This window comes from Herpailurus yagouaroundi, unplaced genomic scaffold (genome assembly GCF_014898765.1).
Source record: "Herpailurus yagouaroundi ecotype Mexico unplaced genomic scaffold, PumYag 166, whole genome shotgun sequence".
Classification (NCBI taxonomy): domain Eukaryota; kingdom Metazoa; phylum Chordata; class Mammalia; order Carnivora; family Felidae; genus Herpailurus; species Herpailurus yagouaroundi.
In genome coordinates this window covers 29,889,664-29,910,793 of record NW_024412407.1, presented here as the reverse complement: position 1 = coordinate 29,910,793, position 21,130 = coordinate 29,889,664, and the positions used below count along the sequence as shown (strand labels likewise).

Below are 21,130 nucleotides of genomic sequence, written 5' to 3'. Positions count from 1 at the left end.
TTTTTTTTTTTTTTTTTTTTTTTTTTTTTTTTTTTGCTTTGCATAAGATTTCATGTTAATGTCATCAATAAAATGAGCTGGCTTTGGGGAGGGTGGGAATGGAAACCTGGAATATCATTTTACTGGCATAATACTTACACATAATAAGACCAGTCCATCAACCTTTTTCTAGTTACTTTATTCCATCTGATCTGATGTGGCTGCTTTTTCTAAGTAGCCTCCCTAAGAAAGTATAAGAATTACTTATTGATAGTCAAGACCATGGAGCCTGGAATTCTTTTTTGTATGCAGAGTTAGGTCCCTGAGATGACATTTACATAAGACTCACTAACCTTATAGGTAAATTTTGAAGACTTCAAACTTTAACTTGGAAAAGAGCAAAGTTTTTGTTGTTGTTTGTTTGGTGTTTTTAAGCCACGTTCTAAACTATGAAGCAGGAGAAAAGAAAACAAAAATAAGAAAAGAAAGAAAGATAAACCTAAAGCTGCCTCTTGTTTTAACCTTTATTTTTTGTAGGATTTCAAGAGAGTTCCCCATAAGTCATTTTCCATAAAACCATAAATCTACACATTTATTTTCCCTTGTATCCCTCTATCTGTAGTTTGCTACCTTTTGGACTCATCTATATTCATTTCTTTACTTATTTGGTAGTAAGTTTTCTGAAATAATATTTGCATAATATTACTCTGTTTCCAATGACTTTTCATATGTTACCTAATTCAATTCTATAAACAGTCTTGGGGGAATGGCATGGTTTAGTCGTCAACTATGTTTTATAGATGAAACAATTGAGTCTCCTGGAAGCTAATTGACTTTCTTGAGATCACAGGCAGAACTAATAAGTGAGTTCAGAATAGAGCAAAATTGATTTCTTGCATAATGGATGTTCTTCCCAGGACCTTAAGCAAAATCACATGGAAAAAAAATCCTACCTATGAAAGTCCTAATACTCTGATAATCTCAGATAAATATAGATTTTTTTTAACTCTGATGTCTTCAGGTTAAGTGAAAGAACATGGTAAGAAAACATCTAAACATCTAAATGTTTAATAAGAAAATATCTAAATGCTTATAGCCATGTATCTCAAATTAGGATACCAGGCCATCAAAGCCACAAGGATTAATATGAAATATCCTTTCATAGTATCTATTTTATTTAAAATTTAAGGTTAGAACATGAAGCTTAAATTTTTGTGTTCTCACATGTGTATGTACATATATGGCCAAAAGCATCTCTTTTTCATGTCAGACAATCTTGAAGTTTTAAAAATAAAAATGCATAGACAGAAACTTTTTTTATTGTGTATCAAGAATGATTAGTCACTGAATTCATCTCATAATATTTTTTTTGGCTAAAAAAAATATGGGTTTGAATACTTATTGTCCAGTATAAATTTGCAGCAAAGTAGGAATTATCTTGATAGCACACTTTATAGGTTTAACTATGAGAAAACATTGGTCATATATTTTAGAGATTACAAATTCAATGTTGAGCTATTACTTTTCTTAATGGAATAAAACAAACTGTGACAAAGTTGTATTAAGTCATTGTTCCCTCTGAATCGTTAAGCATGACTCACAAAGCTGGACACTCAATCAGGAACTCCAATACAAAAGACAAAAAAAAAAGTAATGTTTATCACACACGCCAAAATCAAAGCAAAGTGAAGTTTGGAGGTTAGATGAAGAAATTGGTTTATGGGGAGAATGAGTCACTTAAAAGTCTTCTATTTATATACGATAAAATTATAGAGGCAATGGGGAAATAAGAATGTTCTTCTGCAAATTCCTTCACAGATAGTCTTTTGAGAAATGTTTTCCTTAGACTAAAGAGACTGACCAGTAAAACAGGTATTCTATCAAGCCACAAAATGATATAAACAACTTCAGCAATAGAAATATGCTCTTGAAATTCCCATCCTGTTGCCTCAGAACCTTTGCTCAACTGCAGTCCACGGCATTATAGACATCTCTCCTCAATGGTTACTCTGATGTGACTCATAAAGCAGTGAAAAACTTTTGCCCCTTATAGTCACATATTAATATAAATGTGCACTCAAAAAATATCATAATATTTAATCTGAGAAAAAAACTGCTCTCTGTCTCTATGTTGAACCTGACACGAAAGACCAGACCTCCTGGATTCAACCCAATTTTCTGAGACTGAAAAACTCAATGGCTCATTCTCACACACACATAGCTAGGAAACCTGTTAGTAGCATTTGTTTGTAATGATAAGCTATTTAAAATATTTATGCCATATTAAAAGATAAGTATGTTATGAAGTAGAGTAGAATTTGTACAGATTTTTAAGATAGGACCTCAGGCTTAAGATTTTATGGTTATTTTATAACCCTTTGGATCATGTTCCCTTCAAGAACAGGCTTCAAGAAATACTGTTAAATGTTTTTCTAAGCATTATTTCTATGTAAAAATTAAAGGATCATTATTTTAGTGTCTTTATTCCATCTAAGAATTCCATGCTAAATGTATTGATTGGCTAATCTTAGAGACAAAGTTGAAATACTGTTTATTAGAAATAATCCACAATGAGAGCAAAGACTGTGGAATCAGATAAACATGAGTTGAAATTTTTGGTTACTACTTTCTAGGTGATGTCACCTTTGGTATTCATTTAACCTTTCTTGGTCATTTTTTCTGGCATCATTGCTAAAATAATTTTACTGCTTTCCTATAAGGATGAAAAGATTAACATAAGGCATTTAGTGGCACTGTCGGCCAAGGTATATATACTCCCTGAGGGCAGAAATCTGATTTCTCTCCTTTACTTCTATGTCCCAACACATAGAACAGTGGCTGGCAGGGAGCTGGAAGTGTTTATCAGGATGATCTGGAGGCTTTCCCTAAGAAATTTAAGAACTGGTTCCTTCGAAATGCAGCTTTGAACCTGTAATATAAGGATACTCCAAAGCATAATCCTGCTGATCCTGCCATTAAGCAAAATAAATCACAGGGCTGCCACCTGCATAAATCAGATCCTTGCAGAGGCCTGAAACCTACTGCTCTCGGGTCCCCAGTCCTAAATTGGGTCATATTTAACAGCACTGTGCTATCAGGCCTTAAATCTATCACCTGCAAGAGGGAAGATGGATTGGTGAAAGTCTGCCCTAAAACTATAGGCTTATCATAAAAGTTCATCCTTCATCTCCAGTCTTCTTACATCTTAACTGTTGGGCATCATAAGAGTAAGGCATGGACATAGTTGAAATTTTATGAAGGTGAATACATTAGAATTTAAGATTTATGGTTCATGGCCTATCGTCATGAGAAGCGAGTACATGCTGTTACCCTAGAGCTTTCCACCCCACACACAAAATATGTTCAGTAAATATTTGTTGAATGAATGAATGAATGAATGATAGGGTCTCCATAAATCATGATTAGCATTATACTCCCACTATTATTATTATCTTCATTCCTTAAACTATGAATGAGAAAAGAAATGAATGTTTTATACTATACTATATACCCATAAATTCGTAAAGTCAAAGAATATCTTTAGAAACATGAAAATGTGGAAGTGAATAATGATCAGTCATATTTTAACTTTCTTAGCAAATTTTGGCCTAGATTGATGTTTAATAATGACAAATTTTGGAATTTAAAGAGTCTAATACCAAAACAAGATAGATGGGTTGAAGTTTTACAAAATTGAGGGGGAAATTATTAAACATTATTGAACTACATGGTTAACATTGAGGATATGTCAGATTAGTCAAAAGAAGGCATTGCATGATAACTTTGATAGATGCCAACCCAGAAAAGTAGTATTTAATTATATTCAACATCCATTCGTCTTAGAAAATTTTAGTAAGCTCAGAATGGAAGGAAACTTAGGTAAATATCTTACATTTAAAACTGGAATATTGACGGGGCACCTGGGTGGCTCAGTTGGTTGAGCATCTGATTTTAGCTCAGGTCATGATCTCACGGCTCGTGAGTTCAAGCCCCGCATCGGGCTCTGTGCTGATAGTTCAGAGCCTGGAACCTGCTTCGGGTTCTGTGTCTCCCTCTCTCTCTCTGCCCCTCCCCTGCTTGCACACTGTCTCTCTCTCTCTCTAAAAATAAATAAAACATTAAATACATAAAAAAATAAAAATGGAAAACTGCAAGCATTCCCGTGAATGTCAGGAGAAAGATATGAATACCTTTATATTGATAGTAAAGCTCTATGTTTAAGTTTTATTATATTCTCATTTTCCATTTGAATAAGAAAGCAAATAAAATAATTCTATAGAATTAAAAAATATAGAGTAACAAGAGTTCAGTAAAGCAAGTAGTTACAAGATAAAACATTCAAGTCTCCATAGTAAATAAGATTAAAGGGGAAACTATATGATCACCTCAATAGATAAAGAAAATGTAGTTAATAAAATTTAGAACCCCTCATTTTTTAAAAACTCTAGAAATAGAAATGTAAAGAAAACATTATACTTAATGGTGAAACATTGAAAACTTCTTTATAATCAGGAACAAACCAAAAAGGCTTACTATCACCACTGATAACATAGAACTGGAAGTGTTATCAGTGCAAAGGGTGACAAAACTCTAGCATTACTTACAGATTACATGACTCTGTCAATACAAATTTTGGAAAGATTATACAGAAATATTGTTAGAATTAATAGCAGTTTAAACTCTACTCATATATTATCAAATATTAGTTAAAAATAGGAAAAAATAGCATTTACCATTTGCCATACAAAAATATGTTCAATTAATAAATAAATCCAACAAAAGATATGCAAAACTTCCACAGGAAGAAAACAATGCAAAACTCCTTCAAAGAGATGTAAAACAAGACCTAACTACATGGAAAAATCTATCCTGTTTACCACTTGCATGTATCAATAATGTAAGATGTTAAGTCTCCTCCAATTTGATTTATAGTTTTAATGCAATACCACTCAAATCCTTACACATCTATTTTGTGTATGGGTGAGTTTGAAAAGCTGATTCTAAAGTACATTTGGCAAATTGCGGTGCCTGGGTGGTTCAATCGGTTAAGTGTCCAACTTTGGCTTAGGTCATGATCTCGCAGTTTGTGGGTTTGAGCGCCATGTCGGGCTCTGTGCTGATAGCTGGGAGCCTGAAGTCTGCTTCTGTCTCCCTCTCTCTCTGCCTCTCCCCTGCCCGCACTCTGTTTCTCTCAGTCTCTCAAAAATTAACTAATAATAAAAATAAAAAATAAATAAATAAATAAATAAATAAATAAATAAATAAATAAATAAATTTGGCAAATTAAAGGGCCTAAAATAGTGGAAAAAAATGTCTAAAGAAGAAGAGGGTAAAAGAACTTACGGATTTCAAGACTTATTATAAATTCCAGCTTTTAAGGAAGTGTGTAGGACTGACACAGAAATAGACAAATAACAAGTGCAACACAATGAAGAAGCAGGCCTGGGCTTATATGGAGCCTTAGTATTAGACAAAATTAAATCAGTGAGGAAAGAATAGTCTCTGCAATTTAAAAAAAATGGTTAAATTCTACATCTATACTTTCAGATAATATGTGGTCATTTGAAAAAATAGATTTTGGGGGCACCTGGGTGGCTCAGTCTGTTGAGCATCCAACTTCATCTCAGGCCATGATCTCACAGCCTGTGAGTCGAGCTCCACGTCAGTCTCTGTGCTGACAGCTCAGAGCCTGGAGCCTGCTTCAGATTCTGTCTCTATCTCTATCTCTCTCTGTCCCTCCCTTGCTCTCTCTTTCTCTCTCTCTCAAACATAAATAAGCATTAAATAATTATTTTAAAATGGAATATTTTTTTCTCTGTTCTGAATTAGAAAGATTGTTCATTCAATAGGTATTTGGGGGCCACGTACTATACCAATCACTATAAAATTTTTCTTCCAAAATATATTACTTAGTTAAATTAGCAAATTACAACATGACATGGAATTATGATTTTGATTCCTGTCTTTTTACTTCTATCTCACACATCATCATCCTTACAAAATAGTGCTCTTTTAGTCTAATTCTGTTCTTCCCCTCCTCTGTCAACCATACTGCTGTTCTTTGCCAGCTGCTAAACACCAGTCACCCATCTTCCTCTGAGTTTCTAGACTAGCTGTTGTTTCTGCTACAAAAAAGTCTTTCATCAGAAGTCCCCATGGCCTACACTCTTGCCAAATTAAGATCTGTGTCAAATAGTTCAACTCTTCGCTGACCATCCTATTTAAAATTGCAAACTGTTACCCACCTCATATTCCATCTCTACAATTTCTATTTTAGTGTTTTTATGGCATATATTACTCTCCTGAATCTTTTATTTTTAAATGTTTATTTCCTTATTGTCTGAATTTCACATTATGTAAACTCTATAAAGGAAGAAATTTCTATTATTCTTTGCTATATATCCCAACACTAAAATAGCAGCTGGCATGTGGTAGGAATAAATATAGTAGATATGTATGTGTGTGTGTCTTTTTGCACAAAAATATAGAGAAAGTACAAAAGGATAATATCAAATTGTTTCTACTAGTTATTTCTGGGGAGGAGAGTGGTAATGGAGGAGGGATGAAGGGATCCTTTCATGGTTTACTTCATATTTTACTGTGTTGTTTGAATTAAATAGTATAAAAAATTAAGTTTTTTAATATCCCTGAATCTCTTCCAAATAAAACATATCAAATAAGGTAGCAAAATTCAAAAACTATGGACAGTATCTACAACAAAACTAGGCAACAAAGTATTCCTGAGAATCCTAAAATATAAGCAGGTAGGACAAGTCAGCTATAAGACCTGCATATCAGCATATCATGGGAAGAAGCTAAAGAAGCAACAGGTCATCTGATTGACCTGAGAACAGAACTCCAAAGACTCCATGGGTACTCACTGGAAAGCTGAGCAGGTCAATTTGATAACAGCAGCTAAAACTTGGAAGAATTTTTACTCACCCCAATTCACTGGGAAGGGCAAGCGTTCTGTGACAGATCTGAAAAGGTCAAAGAACTCTTTGAGCTTTCAAAGGTAATTGGAGCTCCCTTCCAGGAAAAAGTCCTACACTGAAGAGACACTACTATATGTATAATCCAAACTGAGAGGAGAAAGGTCATAGGAGAAAAAGAAAACCAAAGTCCAGAAAAAAGTGGGGTGAGGGGAGAAGCAAAAGAAACATATCTCAGAAAATATGAAACAAATATTTTTCATCACTGTATGGTACCAACAGCAAAGGGAGCTTCAGACCCTCAAAAACCTTATACTCCATCTTGAAAGTTTAGGAATGCTAATGTCATATTAAAATGATTAAACCAAATGGATCATGTTTGAATGTCATACAAAGTTATAATAAGAAAAAGAAAAAGAAGATGTAAACAAAATCCCTACAATAAAGTATGCCAGAAAGATATTCCCACCAAAGGATTAAACTGAATCCTTATATTCCAAATAGAGCTAAAAGAAATTAAGAAAATGATAAAGACATAAAGGAACAATATATATCATAATTTAAAAAACTCAGTAATGAGGTGACTGAACCCAAGAAAGAATTAAAAATAAAACACAACTTTTTAGATTGCTTATTTTTCTTTTTTTTAACTTTTTATTTAAATTACCACTAGTTAACAATGTAATATTAGTTTCAGGTGTAAAATATAGTGGATCATGGATCAACACTTCCGTACACCACCCAGTGCTCATCTTGACAAGTGCACTAACTTAATCTCTATCAACTTTTTAACAGATTACCCCACCCACCTCCTTTCTAGTCACCATTAGATTGTTCTCTACAGTTAAGAGTCTGTTTCTTGGCTTGCCTCTCTATTTTTACTCTTTACTCATTTTGTTTTGTTTCTTGAATTCCACATGTGAGTGAAATCATATGGTATTTGTCTTTCTCTGACTGACTTACTTTACTTAGCATAACACTCTCTAGATCAATCCACATTCCTGTAATTAACAAAATTTTATTCTTTGTATAGCTGAGTAATATTCCACTGTGTGTGTGTGTGTGTGTGTGTGTGTGTGTGTGTGTGTGTCCCACATCTTCTTTATCCATTCATTAGTCAGTGGACACATGATCTGTTTCCATAATTTGGCTACTGTAGATAATGCTGCTAAAAACATAGAGGTGCATATATCCCTTTGAATTAGTGTTTTTGTATTCTTTGGGTAAATAATGCAATTCCTGGATCACAGGGTACTTCTATTTTTAACTTTTTGAGGAAACTCCATACTGTTTTCTATAGTGACTGCACCAGTTTGCATTCCCACCAACAGAGCATGAGGGTTCCCTTTTCTCCACATCCTCACCAATACTTGTTATTTCTTGTGATGCTGATTTTAGCCATTCCAACAAGTGTGAGTTAATATCTCATTTAGTTTTGATTTGCATTTCCCTGATGATGAGTGATGATGAACATGTTTTCACATGTCTATTGGCCATCTGTATGCCTTCCTTGGAAAAATGTCATTCATGTCTTCTGTTCATTTTGTGTGTCTATGAGAGAGAGAAAGAGAGAGAGGGCACATGCATGTGGGTGAGGAGGGAAGTGGCAGAGAGAGAAAGAGAATCTGTTTTTATCTTTTTTATTTTTTTAAGAGAGAGCATGAACAGGGTAGGTGCAAAGGAAGAGGGAGAGAGAGAATCCCAAGCGGACTCCATACCCAATGCAGAGCTCCACGCAAGGCTCAATACCTATCATGAGATCATGACTGTGAGATCATGACTGTGAGGTCATGATCTGAGCTGAAATCAAGAGTCAGAGGCTTAACTAACTGAGCCACCAGGTGCCCCTCTTCTGTTCATTTATTAATTGGGTTATTCATATTTTGGGTGTTGAGTTTGATAAGTTCATTGTAGATTTTGGATACTAACCCTTTATCAGATATGTCAATTACAAATATCTTCTCCCATTCCATAGGTTGCCTTTTAGTTTTGTTGATTGTTTCCTTCACTGTGCAGAAGCTTTCTATTTTGATTTACTCCCAATAGTTTATTTTTGCTTTTGTTTTCCTTGCCTTAGGAGACATATCTACAAAGAAGTTGCTATAGCTGATGTCAAAGAAATTTTCCCCTGTTTTCTTCCAGGATTTTGATGGTTTCAGGTCTCACATTTAGGTCTTTGATCCATTTTGAACTTATTTTTGTGTATGCTATAAGAAAGCAGGCCAGCTTAATTCTTTTGCATTTTGCTGCCCAGTTTTCCCAACACCATTTGTTGAAGTGACTGTCTTTTTTCCTGTTGGATATTCTTTCATGCTTTGTTGAAGATTAATTGACCATACAGTTGTGAGCTCCTTTCTGGGAAAAGAAAACATAGTTTTAAAAGCAAACCAGAAAGAATGCAGATTAAACACAACACAACAGATGCCTCTAGAAAAAATAGATGAAAAAAGGAGGACTTTTAAAATTAAAAAATTAGGGGGCACCTGGGTGGCGCAGTCGGTTAAGCGTCCGACTTCAGCCAGGTCACGATCTCGCGGTCTGGGAGTTTGAGCCCCGCGTCAGGCTCTGGGCTGATGGCTCGGAGCCTGGAGCCTGTTTCCAATTCTGTGTCTCCCTCTCTCTCTGCCCCTCCCCCATTCATGCTCTGTCTCTCTCTGTCCCAAAAATAAATAAACGTTGAAAAAAAAATTAAAAAAAATAAATAAAATTAAAAAATTAAGAAAGGCAATGAAAATCCAATATATATATATATATATATATATATATTAAAAGTCCCTAAAAAATAAAACCCAAATAATATATTAAAATGGTATAAATACTAAATTATTTAGCATTTTAATAAATATCAGTATCATAAATTACATTTTCTGAGGTAAAAGTCTTGAAATTACATATTGTAGCGATACATTGAATATTTGGAAAAATTACCCAGAGTAACCAACCTGAAACATATTTTAGAAAAACTATTGGACTTTGAAGGAAAATAAACTTCCTTGAGTCGTCTAGGCAAAAAGAAACAAATATTTATTATTTATAAGAGAAAGAAGTTCAGTATGTCATCAGAGCTTTGCATACTAATTCTTTATTCCAGGGGAAAATGGAATAATGTTTTTCTGGCACTCAAAAAAAAAATGTGAGCCAAAGATGATGTATTAGGCCAAACTGACTTACAAATCAGGCCACAAACTGTTGTGAACATCTAAAACTCAAAAACTTTTTTCTTTGAGCACTTTCTGAGGAATTTCAGGTAGGGAATGAACTTCAGGTAGTCCCAATGACAGAGATGCAGACATAATGCCTACTGGATAGTTTAAGATTTAATGGTAGTTAGAAGAGAAACTGTGTGGTATGTATACTACACATACTATACAATATAGGTAGAATAGCTCTATAAGAAAATGGAAGTGGTATATGAAGTACATATGAAGAGCAGAGTATACATACTGCTTGCCTTATAGTATTAACTAGGATAACAGAAATGCATGGCCAACTAATCTTCCACAAAGCAGGAAAGAAAATGTAATAGAAAAAAACAGTCTCTTCAGCAAATGGTGCTGGGAAAACTGGACAGCAACATGCAGAAGAATGAAGCTGGACCACTTTCTTACACCATACACAAAAATAAACTTAAATGGGTGAAAGACCTACATATTAGACCAGAAGCCATCAAAATCCTAGAGGAGAAAATAGATAACAACCTCTCTGACCTCAGCCACAGCAAATTCTTACTACACATGTCTGCAGAGGCAAGGGAAACAAAAGCAAAAATGAACTATTGGGACTTCATCAAGATAAAAAGCTTCTGCACAGTGATGGAAACAGGAAAACTAAAAGGCAACTGATGGAATGGGAGAAGATATTTGCAAATGATATATCCGATAAAAGGTTAGTATCCAAAATCTATAAAGAACTTATCAAACTCAACACCCAAAAACAAATAATCCAGTTAAGAAATGAACAGAAAATTTGAATACACATTTTTCCAAAGAAGACATCCAGATGGCTAACAGACACATGAAAAGATGCTCAGCATCACTCATCATCAGGGAAACACAAATCAAAATATAAGGAAATACAAATCACTGCTGGTGGGAATGCTAACTGATGCAGCCACTCTGGAGAACAGAATGGAGGTACCTCAAAAAATTAAAAATAGAACTACCCTATGACCCAGCAATTGCAATAAATACAATTGGATAAATTGCATTTTTCTAAAGGATACAAAAGTGCTGATTCCAATGGCACATGCACCCCAATGTTTATAGTAGCATTATCAACAATAGCCAAATTATGGAAAGAGTCCAAATGTCCATCAACTGATGAATGGATAAAGATTAGATGTGGTATATATATACAATGGAATACTACTTACTTTGTGATCAAAAAGAATGAAATCTTGCCACTTGCAACAATGTGGATGGACCTGGAATGTTTTATGCTAAGTGAAATAAGTCAGAGAAAGACAAATATCATACGATTTCACTCACATGTGGAACTTAAAAAACACAACAGATGAACATAGGAGAAGGGAAGGAAAAATAAAATACAGAGAGGGAGGCAATACAGAGAACAAACTGAGGGTTGCTGGGAGGATGTTGGGTGGGGGAAGGGCTAAATGGACGATGGGCATTGAGAAGGGCACTTGGCAGGATGAGCACTGGGTGTTATATGTAAGTGATGAATCACTAAATTCTACTCCTGAAACCATTATTAAAAAAAAAAAAAACTAGGATAAAAAGGACAACACTGTAAATCAGTTACTGGAGAGGAGGGTACAGAGGGAATAAAAATATTATATGAAGATATTTATTGTATCATTAGAACACAATTGCAAACCTCAAATACAAAAAAAAAAAAAAAGACTTGAAAAACAGTGACACATCAAAAACAACCCACCAGAAAAAAAAAAAACCAGAGTAAAAAATATTTCATATAATGTATATTAAATATAGTATATAAACTGCAATTTTTTTGTAATACAGTTGAAAGAAGAGCACAAATATATATATAAATAAAATAAACAATAAAAGTTAAACTATAATTTTTTGAATGTTTAAATATGGGGGAGAGAAAGAATAGCATAGAGAGTACAGAGATAAATGCTCAGCTTCTTGGAATATACATTGTTTTGTAGTTTTAACTTCTGAATTATTTAAATATTTTAAATAATTATAAACTAAAATTAAGTTTTAAATAAATCATTCCTAAAATTAGAAAACAAACCTAAAATAAGTCAAAATTGCAATTACAGTTTTGTGTTTGCTAACAACACATGTTTGCTAACAACATAAGTTGTGACTTGGGGTTTTTAAAAATAACATTTAATAGTTGGGCTCCAAATAAACAGACATGGCTCTTGACTATCCTCCACATCTAACAAACACAAGAAAACAAATCTTAAGTGAAATGAGTCAACTCAGGGAAATGTTACCCACTATCTTTTCTTTTTCATTTCTCTAGGAAAATAAAGGAAAGTCTGGAGTGCTTCCCTGTTAAGTTAAATAACTTGATCCATACACTTGCACAAATGACAGCCACAAATCCTGCCAAATCTGCTTCACAGACTCCTTCCCAGGAATCCTGTATGCTGAGTGCAACCAGGTCAATTCAAAGAGCGACAATTTTAAGGTTCAGTAAGAAAACCAGTAATGTAAGTCTCAAGTCTGTCATTTGACTTAAATATCTGTTGACCTCATCTCAGACTTCCCTTCACTATGCTACACATCCTTCCTTATATCATGATATTTTTTTTACTATGCAAATGAAAAATCAGTTACGGTTTGAGCAGAAGTGCCATTAAGGAGGATGTTCTAAGGAGAAATCATAACAACCAGAGCTATTAGTAGAGAACCATCAAAGAGAACAGTTCCTGCCTGTAGTAGACCATAAATCAAGAGCTAATTAAAGTGTCTGCATGAAAAGAAGAGCAGAAATTAGGCAGTCTGTTCCCAGCACATAAGATTACGATATCTTTATATACTGTGTTTGTAGGTAATTCTGCCTTTACAAATTGCATCCTTTTGTTCATGGGATGACATTTTGTGGAAAAGTTCTTGCTTTGTTTAGCTTACATGAAACCATATTTTAAAGTGTATCACAGGTTGATAATGCCACCTTTTGATTTTTGTCTATTTTCTGCAGCTGTATCTAATCCAGGTGATACATGGTAACAATGAAATGAGCCTGACAGAAAAATCATTTGACCAGTTTTCAAAACTTCACAGCCAACTTCAGAAGCAGTTTGCATCATTGACTCTCCCAGAGTAAGGCACTTCTTCCCCTGTGTTTTGTCTGCAGTTCTTGTCCTTGAACATAAGGAAAAATTATGGTTATGGGATTTTCTATTTGTGAACAACACAGCATTCTGCCTCCAATGCCATTGAACCTATCCCAGCAGAGTCTGTATGACTCGCAGAGTAAAGAATCTTTTGTCTCATAAAACAGAACAAGGTTTGCAATTTCTCTGTTTGCCTTTAGCCATTGATTTTGTAGACAGAAAAATTCAGGAGTGATTTCATTTTTCATCAGTTACCAGGAAAATTGTTTTATTTGCCTGTTTTTAAATTTAATCTTTTTGGGTTTTTCAATAAAAATAAAATTGACATTGAAAATGCAGAACTAAGTTGGATATATCTACTCTTTCAACAAATAATTGCAGTTAAAAGCCCTGATACATTTATTTTCCATACCAGAAAAAGATTCATTAATATCATTTAGCATAGAAGTAAAATTTACTAGCACCAACTCACTTTTGTTGTTAATGATTAACTTTGACTTGGATCGTCTAAATCTAATTTGTCATTATGTTTCTTTTCAAACAATCTTGAAAACCATTGCTTTTGTTCATGTTATCATTTTTAAAATATTTAAGTATAAACAAATTAAGAATATAACTGCAAACAACTTCTGTTCAAATAAACCTTCTAAAATTCATCACTTAGGACTTGCCAAATTTAGGTCATAGATTTCAGTGTATACGAAAGGTGTATCTTGACTTTAAAAAGGAACTTGCCAGAAATTATATTGGCACTTAGGTAAATCAAACGTTATTTTATCTACACTTAGGAATTTTTGTTAAGGAAATGGTCCCTTAATAATGTGAATGTCCATATCTGACCTGACATACTTTGTACATGTGGACGAAGTACTAGGCTTTTTACTAGGCTTTCAGGATTTAGTCACCTTCCAAAATACAAATCTAAGCAAAGTTATCAATGAATGGAGAGATATGGTGCAATATTGAAGAGTGAATAGTTCACTACTTGCAGATGCTACAGAAATTTTGAAATACAGATGCTTTAAATATCAGGAAGTCAACAAATTAGAGTAAGAGTATGTTCAAGAGACTGAGAGGAAAGGAGTGTCATTGTGGAAACTTAAAAGCAACACCAGCTTTAAGAATTACTGAAAACCGGGGCGCCTGGGTGGCTCAGTCGGTTAAGCGGCCGACTTCGGCTCAAGTCATGATCTCGCGGTCCGTGAGTTCGAGCCCCGCGTCAGGCTCTGTGCTGACAGCTCAGAGCCTGGAGCCCGTTTCAGATTCTGTGTCTCCCTCTCTCTGACCCTCCCCCATTCATGCTCTGTCTCTCTCTGTCTCAAAAATAAATAAACATTAAAAAAATTTAAAAAAAAAAGAATTACTGAAGACCATCTGATAAAATAACAGAAAAGGAGGTGCTGGCAAAAAAAAAATTCAAAGTTTGACTGCAAATATTGAATTCAACATCAGGGACTGTCATTGTACTCTACCAATTAATGATTTAAAATGTTACTGTTCAATGGCTGCCCTTTTTTGGTTTCAAGAACTCTGTTCTACACTTTTATCTGTCCACTAAACTTAACATAACTTGTAAAACCTTAAAAATGTTAATAATCTCTCTCCATATGTCTCTTCTTGATTTTTCAGCTTTAGTTCTAAGATTATGCCTTGTTCAACTGCCTGACAATGGTATTTAAAAAGATTTTAAGACCGTTCAAGCAGTGTGGGGGGGGGCGGGGGGGAGGGGGAGGGGGGTTGGAGGTGGGGAGCATATAGTTCGTGTATGCCCTTGACAATATTTGTATGCTGATAGTTCCAAAGGAACCAAGGCTTCCAGTGATACATATAAATGAAGGATGAAAGCAAGATTTCCTCTGACTCCCAAATTTACTAAGAGAAGCCCTACAAGAATTATGTTAACCTGATCTGGAGAATATGATCAGAAAGTTAGAGTCATGAAGAATAAAATTCACATTATTCATAGTATATGACAGGGGTCTTCAAAGCAGGCTCTTTGTATCTCCCAAGAATACACAGGCATTGGAATCTTCCACACAATTAAAGGTCTTCTTTAAATTAACCTGCTTAAAAATGAAAGGGTTGATTTCCTTTCCCTCTTCTACTTTCAACATTGTTCTTCTCCCGACCATCCAGAACTTATTTTGGTGCGTTGTCCCAGAGAGTAAAAAATCTCTGAGAATCAAATAAAAGGCAAGTCAAGACATTGGTGTTGGTACTGGGGGAAAAAAGGAATTATTCTAATACCCAGATATCAAATCTGTTTGTCAGTCAGATGTTTCCTACTCTTTGGCATGAACAAAATGGCAGGGGACATGATGGTGCTGTCACATAAAAGATAAAAACTCATTTTCACAAAATGATTGCTATATTATATTTGACATGTAACTGAAAAGCATTTCAGACAATTGAATGACATTACTATGGCTAAGCTCTTAAATTCTCTCATACTTAATTATATACAAGATTTTTTAGTACCTACCTCTGAAAAAAACATCAACAAGGGAACAGAATTGATATTGAACTACAAATTACTCTAACAATAAGGAAAATTCATCTACAGATATACAAATTAATTTTTTTAACGTTTACTTTTGAGAGAGACAGAGACAGAATGAGAGTGAGTTAGGGGCAGAGAGAGAGGGAGACACAGAATTCAAAGCAGGCTCCAGGCTCTGAGCTGTCAGCACAGAGCCTGACGCGGGGCTCAAACTCACGAGCTATGAGATCATGACCTGGGCCGAAGTCGGACGCTCAACAGAATGAGCCACCCAGGAGCCCCCAAATTAATATTTAAAACCTGCCCAATCCATCTGTTAATCAAATGTGTTTCTATGTTTTGAACTAACTGTATATGGTACAAATTATTGTGATAATTAAATCTGGGTGAAAATTTTTGATACTTTAAGCCTTAGAATTGCAGGAGACCTTTTGAAAAATAAAATGTCAATTATTTAAATACACAAACGTAATTCTGGACTTCCTTAACATTTACAACAGGAAACAGTGAATGGGTTGGCCCGTAGTTGTCACCTACTTCTGTGTCTGCTGACAGCCCTTCTCTATCCCTCTTACCCTTACCCCAGGGAAATACCTGTACCAAAGAAGCAGAAGTATGAAGGAGGAAGCAGCAAGACTGAAGTCAGAGAAAGCTGCTAGGTAGTTCCTAAGAAAATGTACTTAGCCAGAAAAATATGTCACCAAATGCTAACCATTAACAGTTCATTCCACTCAGTAATTGGTCTTAATCACATCTAACCCATCAAGAGGAATCTTCAGAGAGTGCAGAGGAAATTCTGCAAGTCAGACTCTTGAGGAAAATGATACAGTGTTCCAAAAGACTAAGACCAGATGGAAACATATGTCACTTGGTAAAATGTTTAATTTAGTTAATGCAGAAATATCTCTAATGAACCCAGAAGAAACAATACAATCTGACCTTTGTGAAAAATAATGAATCATTAACTTCAGAAAGTATTTATTAAGCCTCCACATGTATTTAAAAGACAATATGTGTGGTCTTCCATGAATACAGCAAGAAGGAACATATATATTAGTTTAATAGGTTAAATTAAATTAAATTAGCATTAATATTAATGAAAGTTAAAATAGCACAAGTGACCACAATCATGTTAATGAAACTCTCAGGATTAATCATGTGTTCTATGTGTTTTTTTTTTTTTTAATGTTTTCACTGGCCCCTCCATCTGATGTAGCTATAACTTCACTAACAACCCTAAGATGCAGAGACCAGTTTTCAAACTAATAAAGATACACTTCTTTTTTATTTTATTTATGTTTTAAACAGGTTTCCTCATTGGTGGCACGTACCTTTTACAAACTCAGACCACAAACGATTCAGAGATCTAAATCATTACATGGAACAGATATTAAATGGATCATATAAAGTTGCAAATGTATGTTACAACTTACTTTTATATTTTTATATAAATATCAACTATTTTATGTATTATTACTAGAAATATTTTTAAATACTTTATGATAACCTTCTTTTCCTCCTATATCCACTCAACAAGTGAGTGTGTGACTAATATGTATAACATTCCTGAACAGAAATTGGAACAGCAGTAAGGTATATCGCACCTTTCTATACTTGAAGTACTTGAAGTAATATGTGATTAGTGGACTATCAGTGCTGGTAAGTGCCCTAGTGTTTTAGAGGATTAAGAGTTATTTCTGATTCTGATGGTAAGAAGGTCTCAAGGAGGAGAGCAGCTGAGCTAGGTCTTTAATACCGGGTAGGATTTTAAAAAGAGTTGGTGTAAGGAAGTGTTTCAAGTAAAACCAAACAATATAGAAAAGGTCGTAGATTGGGGAAAAAAGGGGGTGGGGGATATCATTAGATTCTATTGCTCCTGTCACAAATTACCACAAATTTGGGAGTTTAAAACAACAGAAATCTATTATCTTTCAGTTTAGAAGGTCAGAATTCTGAAAATGGGTCTTGAGAGACTCAACTTAAGGTGTTGGTGGACTGGTTCTTTCTGGAGATAGTAGGAAAAAATTCATTTCCTTGCCTTTTCAATTTCTAGAGATTTCCTACATCTCTTGACTTGTGCCCTTTCAAGCAATTGCACATTCTGACCACTGATTCTGTCCCTCACATCTCCTTCTCTGACTCTTGCTCTGAGTCTCCTTGTGTTTACACTGGGCCTACCTGGATAATCCAGGACAATCTCACCATTTTCAAGATTCTTAATTTAATTATATCTGCAAAGCCCCTTTTGCCATGTAAGGTAATGTATTCAAAAGTTCTAGGGATTAGAAGGTGAACATCTTTGGAGGGCCATAATTCTATCACAGAGATACATGAAAAAGTGCAGCACAAGTCAGTTGGTTCTCAGCATTCTTGTGATCTAAGTGCAAAATGTGAAAGGAAGATTAAAATCAGCAAGGAGGTTGGGGCCAGGTTGTCAAGAGCTAAGCTAAGCCTTAGAGGGTAGTGAGGGACTAAAAACAAGAAGAAGAACAATGTTCCTCACCACTCTGGGAGATCCTGTCCCTCCTTACTGGACTGGAATTATGTTCTTTTAATTTTTAGCCTTTTAAATTGTATAATATATATCCAGAAAAGTCTACAGAAGACTTTAGAGTTAGGTTAGAAAAAGCCATGCAGCTTCTGCCAATTTCACTCAGGATATTCACTATGGGAACCTTCAGCTGCCATATAAGAAATTGAGCTCCACGGAGTGAGCCAGGTGGGGAAACAATATGGATAGATCAAATAGAGACAGGTCCAGGGAACACAGCTCTGCTGGTGCCCAGCAGAGGTTCTCACCTTCAGCTAGCTTCAATGTCACAATATTTTGAGTGAATGATGACTCCAGCTCCAGTCACCAAATGACTGTTTATTAGAGACAAGCAAGGACACCCTAGGTGAATTCAGCCAAACCGCAGAACTGGGAGACAATGGCAAAATGATCGTTTAAACCAACAATGCAGGGATAGACCATATCTAAGGTGCATATATTTTCATTGTTATATAGTATTCTCTTACATGAATATATGGCAGTTTGTAGATTCCTCTCTACATAGGCATTTGGAATGTTTCCAAGTTAGGATTACAAATAATGCTTCTATGAATATTCTTCTACTTGTATGTCTCTTAATCTACATGGGTTGGTCATTCACCTAAGAACAGAATTTCTGGACTTCAATATATGCTTATCTTCAGGATTATAGGCAATGACCAATTTACTGTCCTATTTGCAATGAATAAGAGTTCACATTTTCCACAACCTTGTGTATACTTGGTATTGCCAGTGTTTCTAATTTTGGCCATTTTGGTGAGTGTGCATCTCATTGCGCATGAGTTTGTATTTTCCTAACTACGAATGAGATGGAGCACCTCTTCATATGTTGTTTGGTCATTTGGATGTCCCCTTCGGTACAGTGACAGCTCATGTCTCTTGCCCTTTTTCTATTAAATTATACGACATTCTATTAATTTATAGTATTTTTCATGTACTGTGGATAAAAATCCTTTGCTAATTAAATATGTCGTAATGATTTTTCTTCCACTTGTTTTGCCCTCTTGTTCTCTTTATTATATCTTCTGATAAACAGAAACTCTTATTTTTAATATAGTAAAATGTATTGATATTTTCCCAGATGATTAGAACATGCGCTACCTCACTGTCATAAAGACAATTTCATATATTATCTTCTAGAAGCTTTGCTCTTTTGCCTTTCACGTTGAAACCTACAATTGGTCTAGAATAGATTTTAGTGCATCATGTGATATAAGAGTCATTCTTATTTTTTTTTCCATGTAGACTTCTAATTGTTCCAACACTATTTAAAATATTTTCCTTTTCTCGCTCCTCTGCTGTGACACCTTTGTGATGATTTAAATATCCATGTAGGTATGTGTCTATTTCAGGGCTCTATATTTTATGCCAGGGATCTCTTTGTTTACCCTTGTGCCAACAGGCTTAATTACTGTACTTTCATACTAAGTCTTGAAATCTAACAGAGTGAATTCTCCTAATTTACCCTTATCATAAACAATATTTTGGCTCTTCTTGGACTTTCATCTTTACATGTAAATTTTAAAACTTTCTTGTCAATTCCATGCAAAAGCTAGCTGGGATTTTAGTTGAAAATGTATCTTAGTATTTTCCAATCCATTATCATGTACCTATTTAAATCTTTAAAACATTTTTTTCTCAAAAGTAGTTTAACAATACTATCTTAAAATATTTTATTTTACTTGGTAAAATTCTTTTTTTTTACCAGTATACAGATACAACTGATTTTATATAATGACATTTTTCTCAACAACCTTACTAACTACACTTCTACTTCTAATAATTTATCTGTATCTTTAAATATTCTACTTACAATCATATTGTCTGCAAATAACAAGAGGTTTTTTCCCCAATATTTATATTTTATATTTACTTTTCTGGATATTTTGTACTCTCGATGGCCTCCAGGTGGTGATAGCAGACATGCTTGTGTTATTCCCAACTTCAGGTCTAAAGTTCCCCAGTAAATACACAAGTTTTTGTAGGTACCCTTTATTACTTTAAGAAAGTTTCCTCCTGTTGTAAGAAAAAGTTTTTACAATAAAGAATATTGAATTTATCAATTTTTTTTCTGAATCTGTTGAGATGATCAATGATCAAGTGATTTTTCTCCCTTATTCCATTAGTGTGGTGAATTGCACTGATGGATTTTCTAATTTTAAACAAATTTGCATTCCTAGGATGCACGCTACATGGTCATAATGTATTATCCTTTTTATGTATTACTAGATTTGATACAACATTTTCTTTAGCATTTTTTTCCACCTTTATTTATGACAGAGACCAAAGGTGTTCTATCTTATAATGTCCTTACCAGGTTAGAATGGAGAATATGCTGGCTTCATAATGTCAATGGCAAAGACTTCTTGCTTTTCTTCTTTTCGCTGGAAGAATTTGTATAGAATTGGTTCTATTTCTTTAATTTGGAAAGCCATATAAGTACGGAGATTCAATGTATTTAAGAGTTATAGGACAATTCACATTTTCTATTTCTTCCTGGGTCTAAGTTATACTTCTCTAGGAATTTGTGCTTATTTATTGGCATGAAATTATTCAGAGAATCCTCTCACCATCTTTTTAACATTTATAGGATCTGAAAAGATGTCTACTCTTCTAGTCCTTGCATATGTCATTTCCTAATCAGTCTTGCTGGAGGATTATGAATTTTACAAATCCTTGCAAAGAATGAAACATAGGATTTATTGACTCTTTATTATATTATTTTTCTATTTTATTTATGTTTGATCATGATTATTTCCTTTCCTCTTCTTCCTTTGGTTATGATTTGCTGTTCTATGTATTACATTCACAGATAGTTACTTGTTTATTTTCAACCTGTCCTCACTCACACGTTTAAAATTCTAGGGGTGCCTGAGTGGCTCAGTCAGTTA

General features: G+C 34.4%; 1 protein-coding gene across 5 annotated transcripts in view; it reads left to right on the top strand.

Annotated features, from left to right (window-relative positions):
* Nucleotides 1–21,130, top strand: part of PIK3C2G (phosphatidylinositol-4-phosphate 3-kinase catalytic subunit type 2 gamma) — a 354,340-nt gene that overhangs the window by 275,321 nt on the left and 57,889 nt on the right. For all 5 annotated transcript variants that reach the window (XM_040488787.1, XM_040488785.1, XM_040488783.1 and 2 more), the window contains 3 exons: nt 12,372–12,561; nt 13,053–13,174; nt 16,997–17,105. In XM_040488787.1, coding sequence (XP_040344721.1) covers nt 12,372–12,561; nt 13,053–13,174; nt 16,997–17,105 — 421 coding nt within the window. The remainder of the gene's footprint in view (nt 1–12,371; nt 12,562–13,052; nt 13,175–16,996; nt 17,106–21,130) is intronic.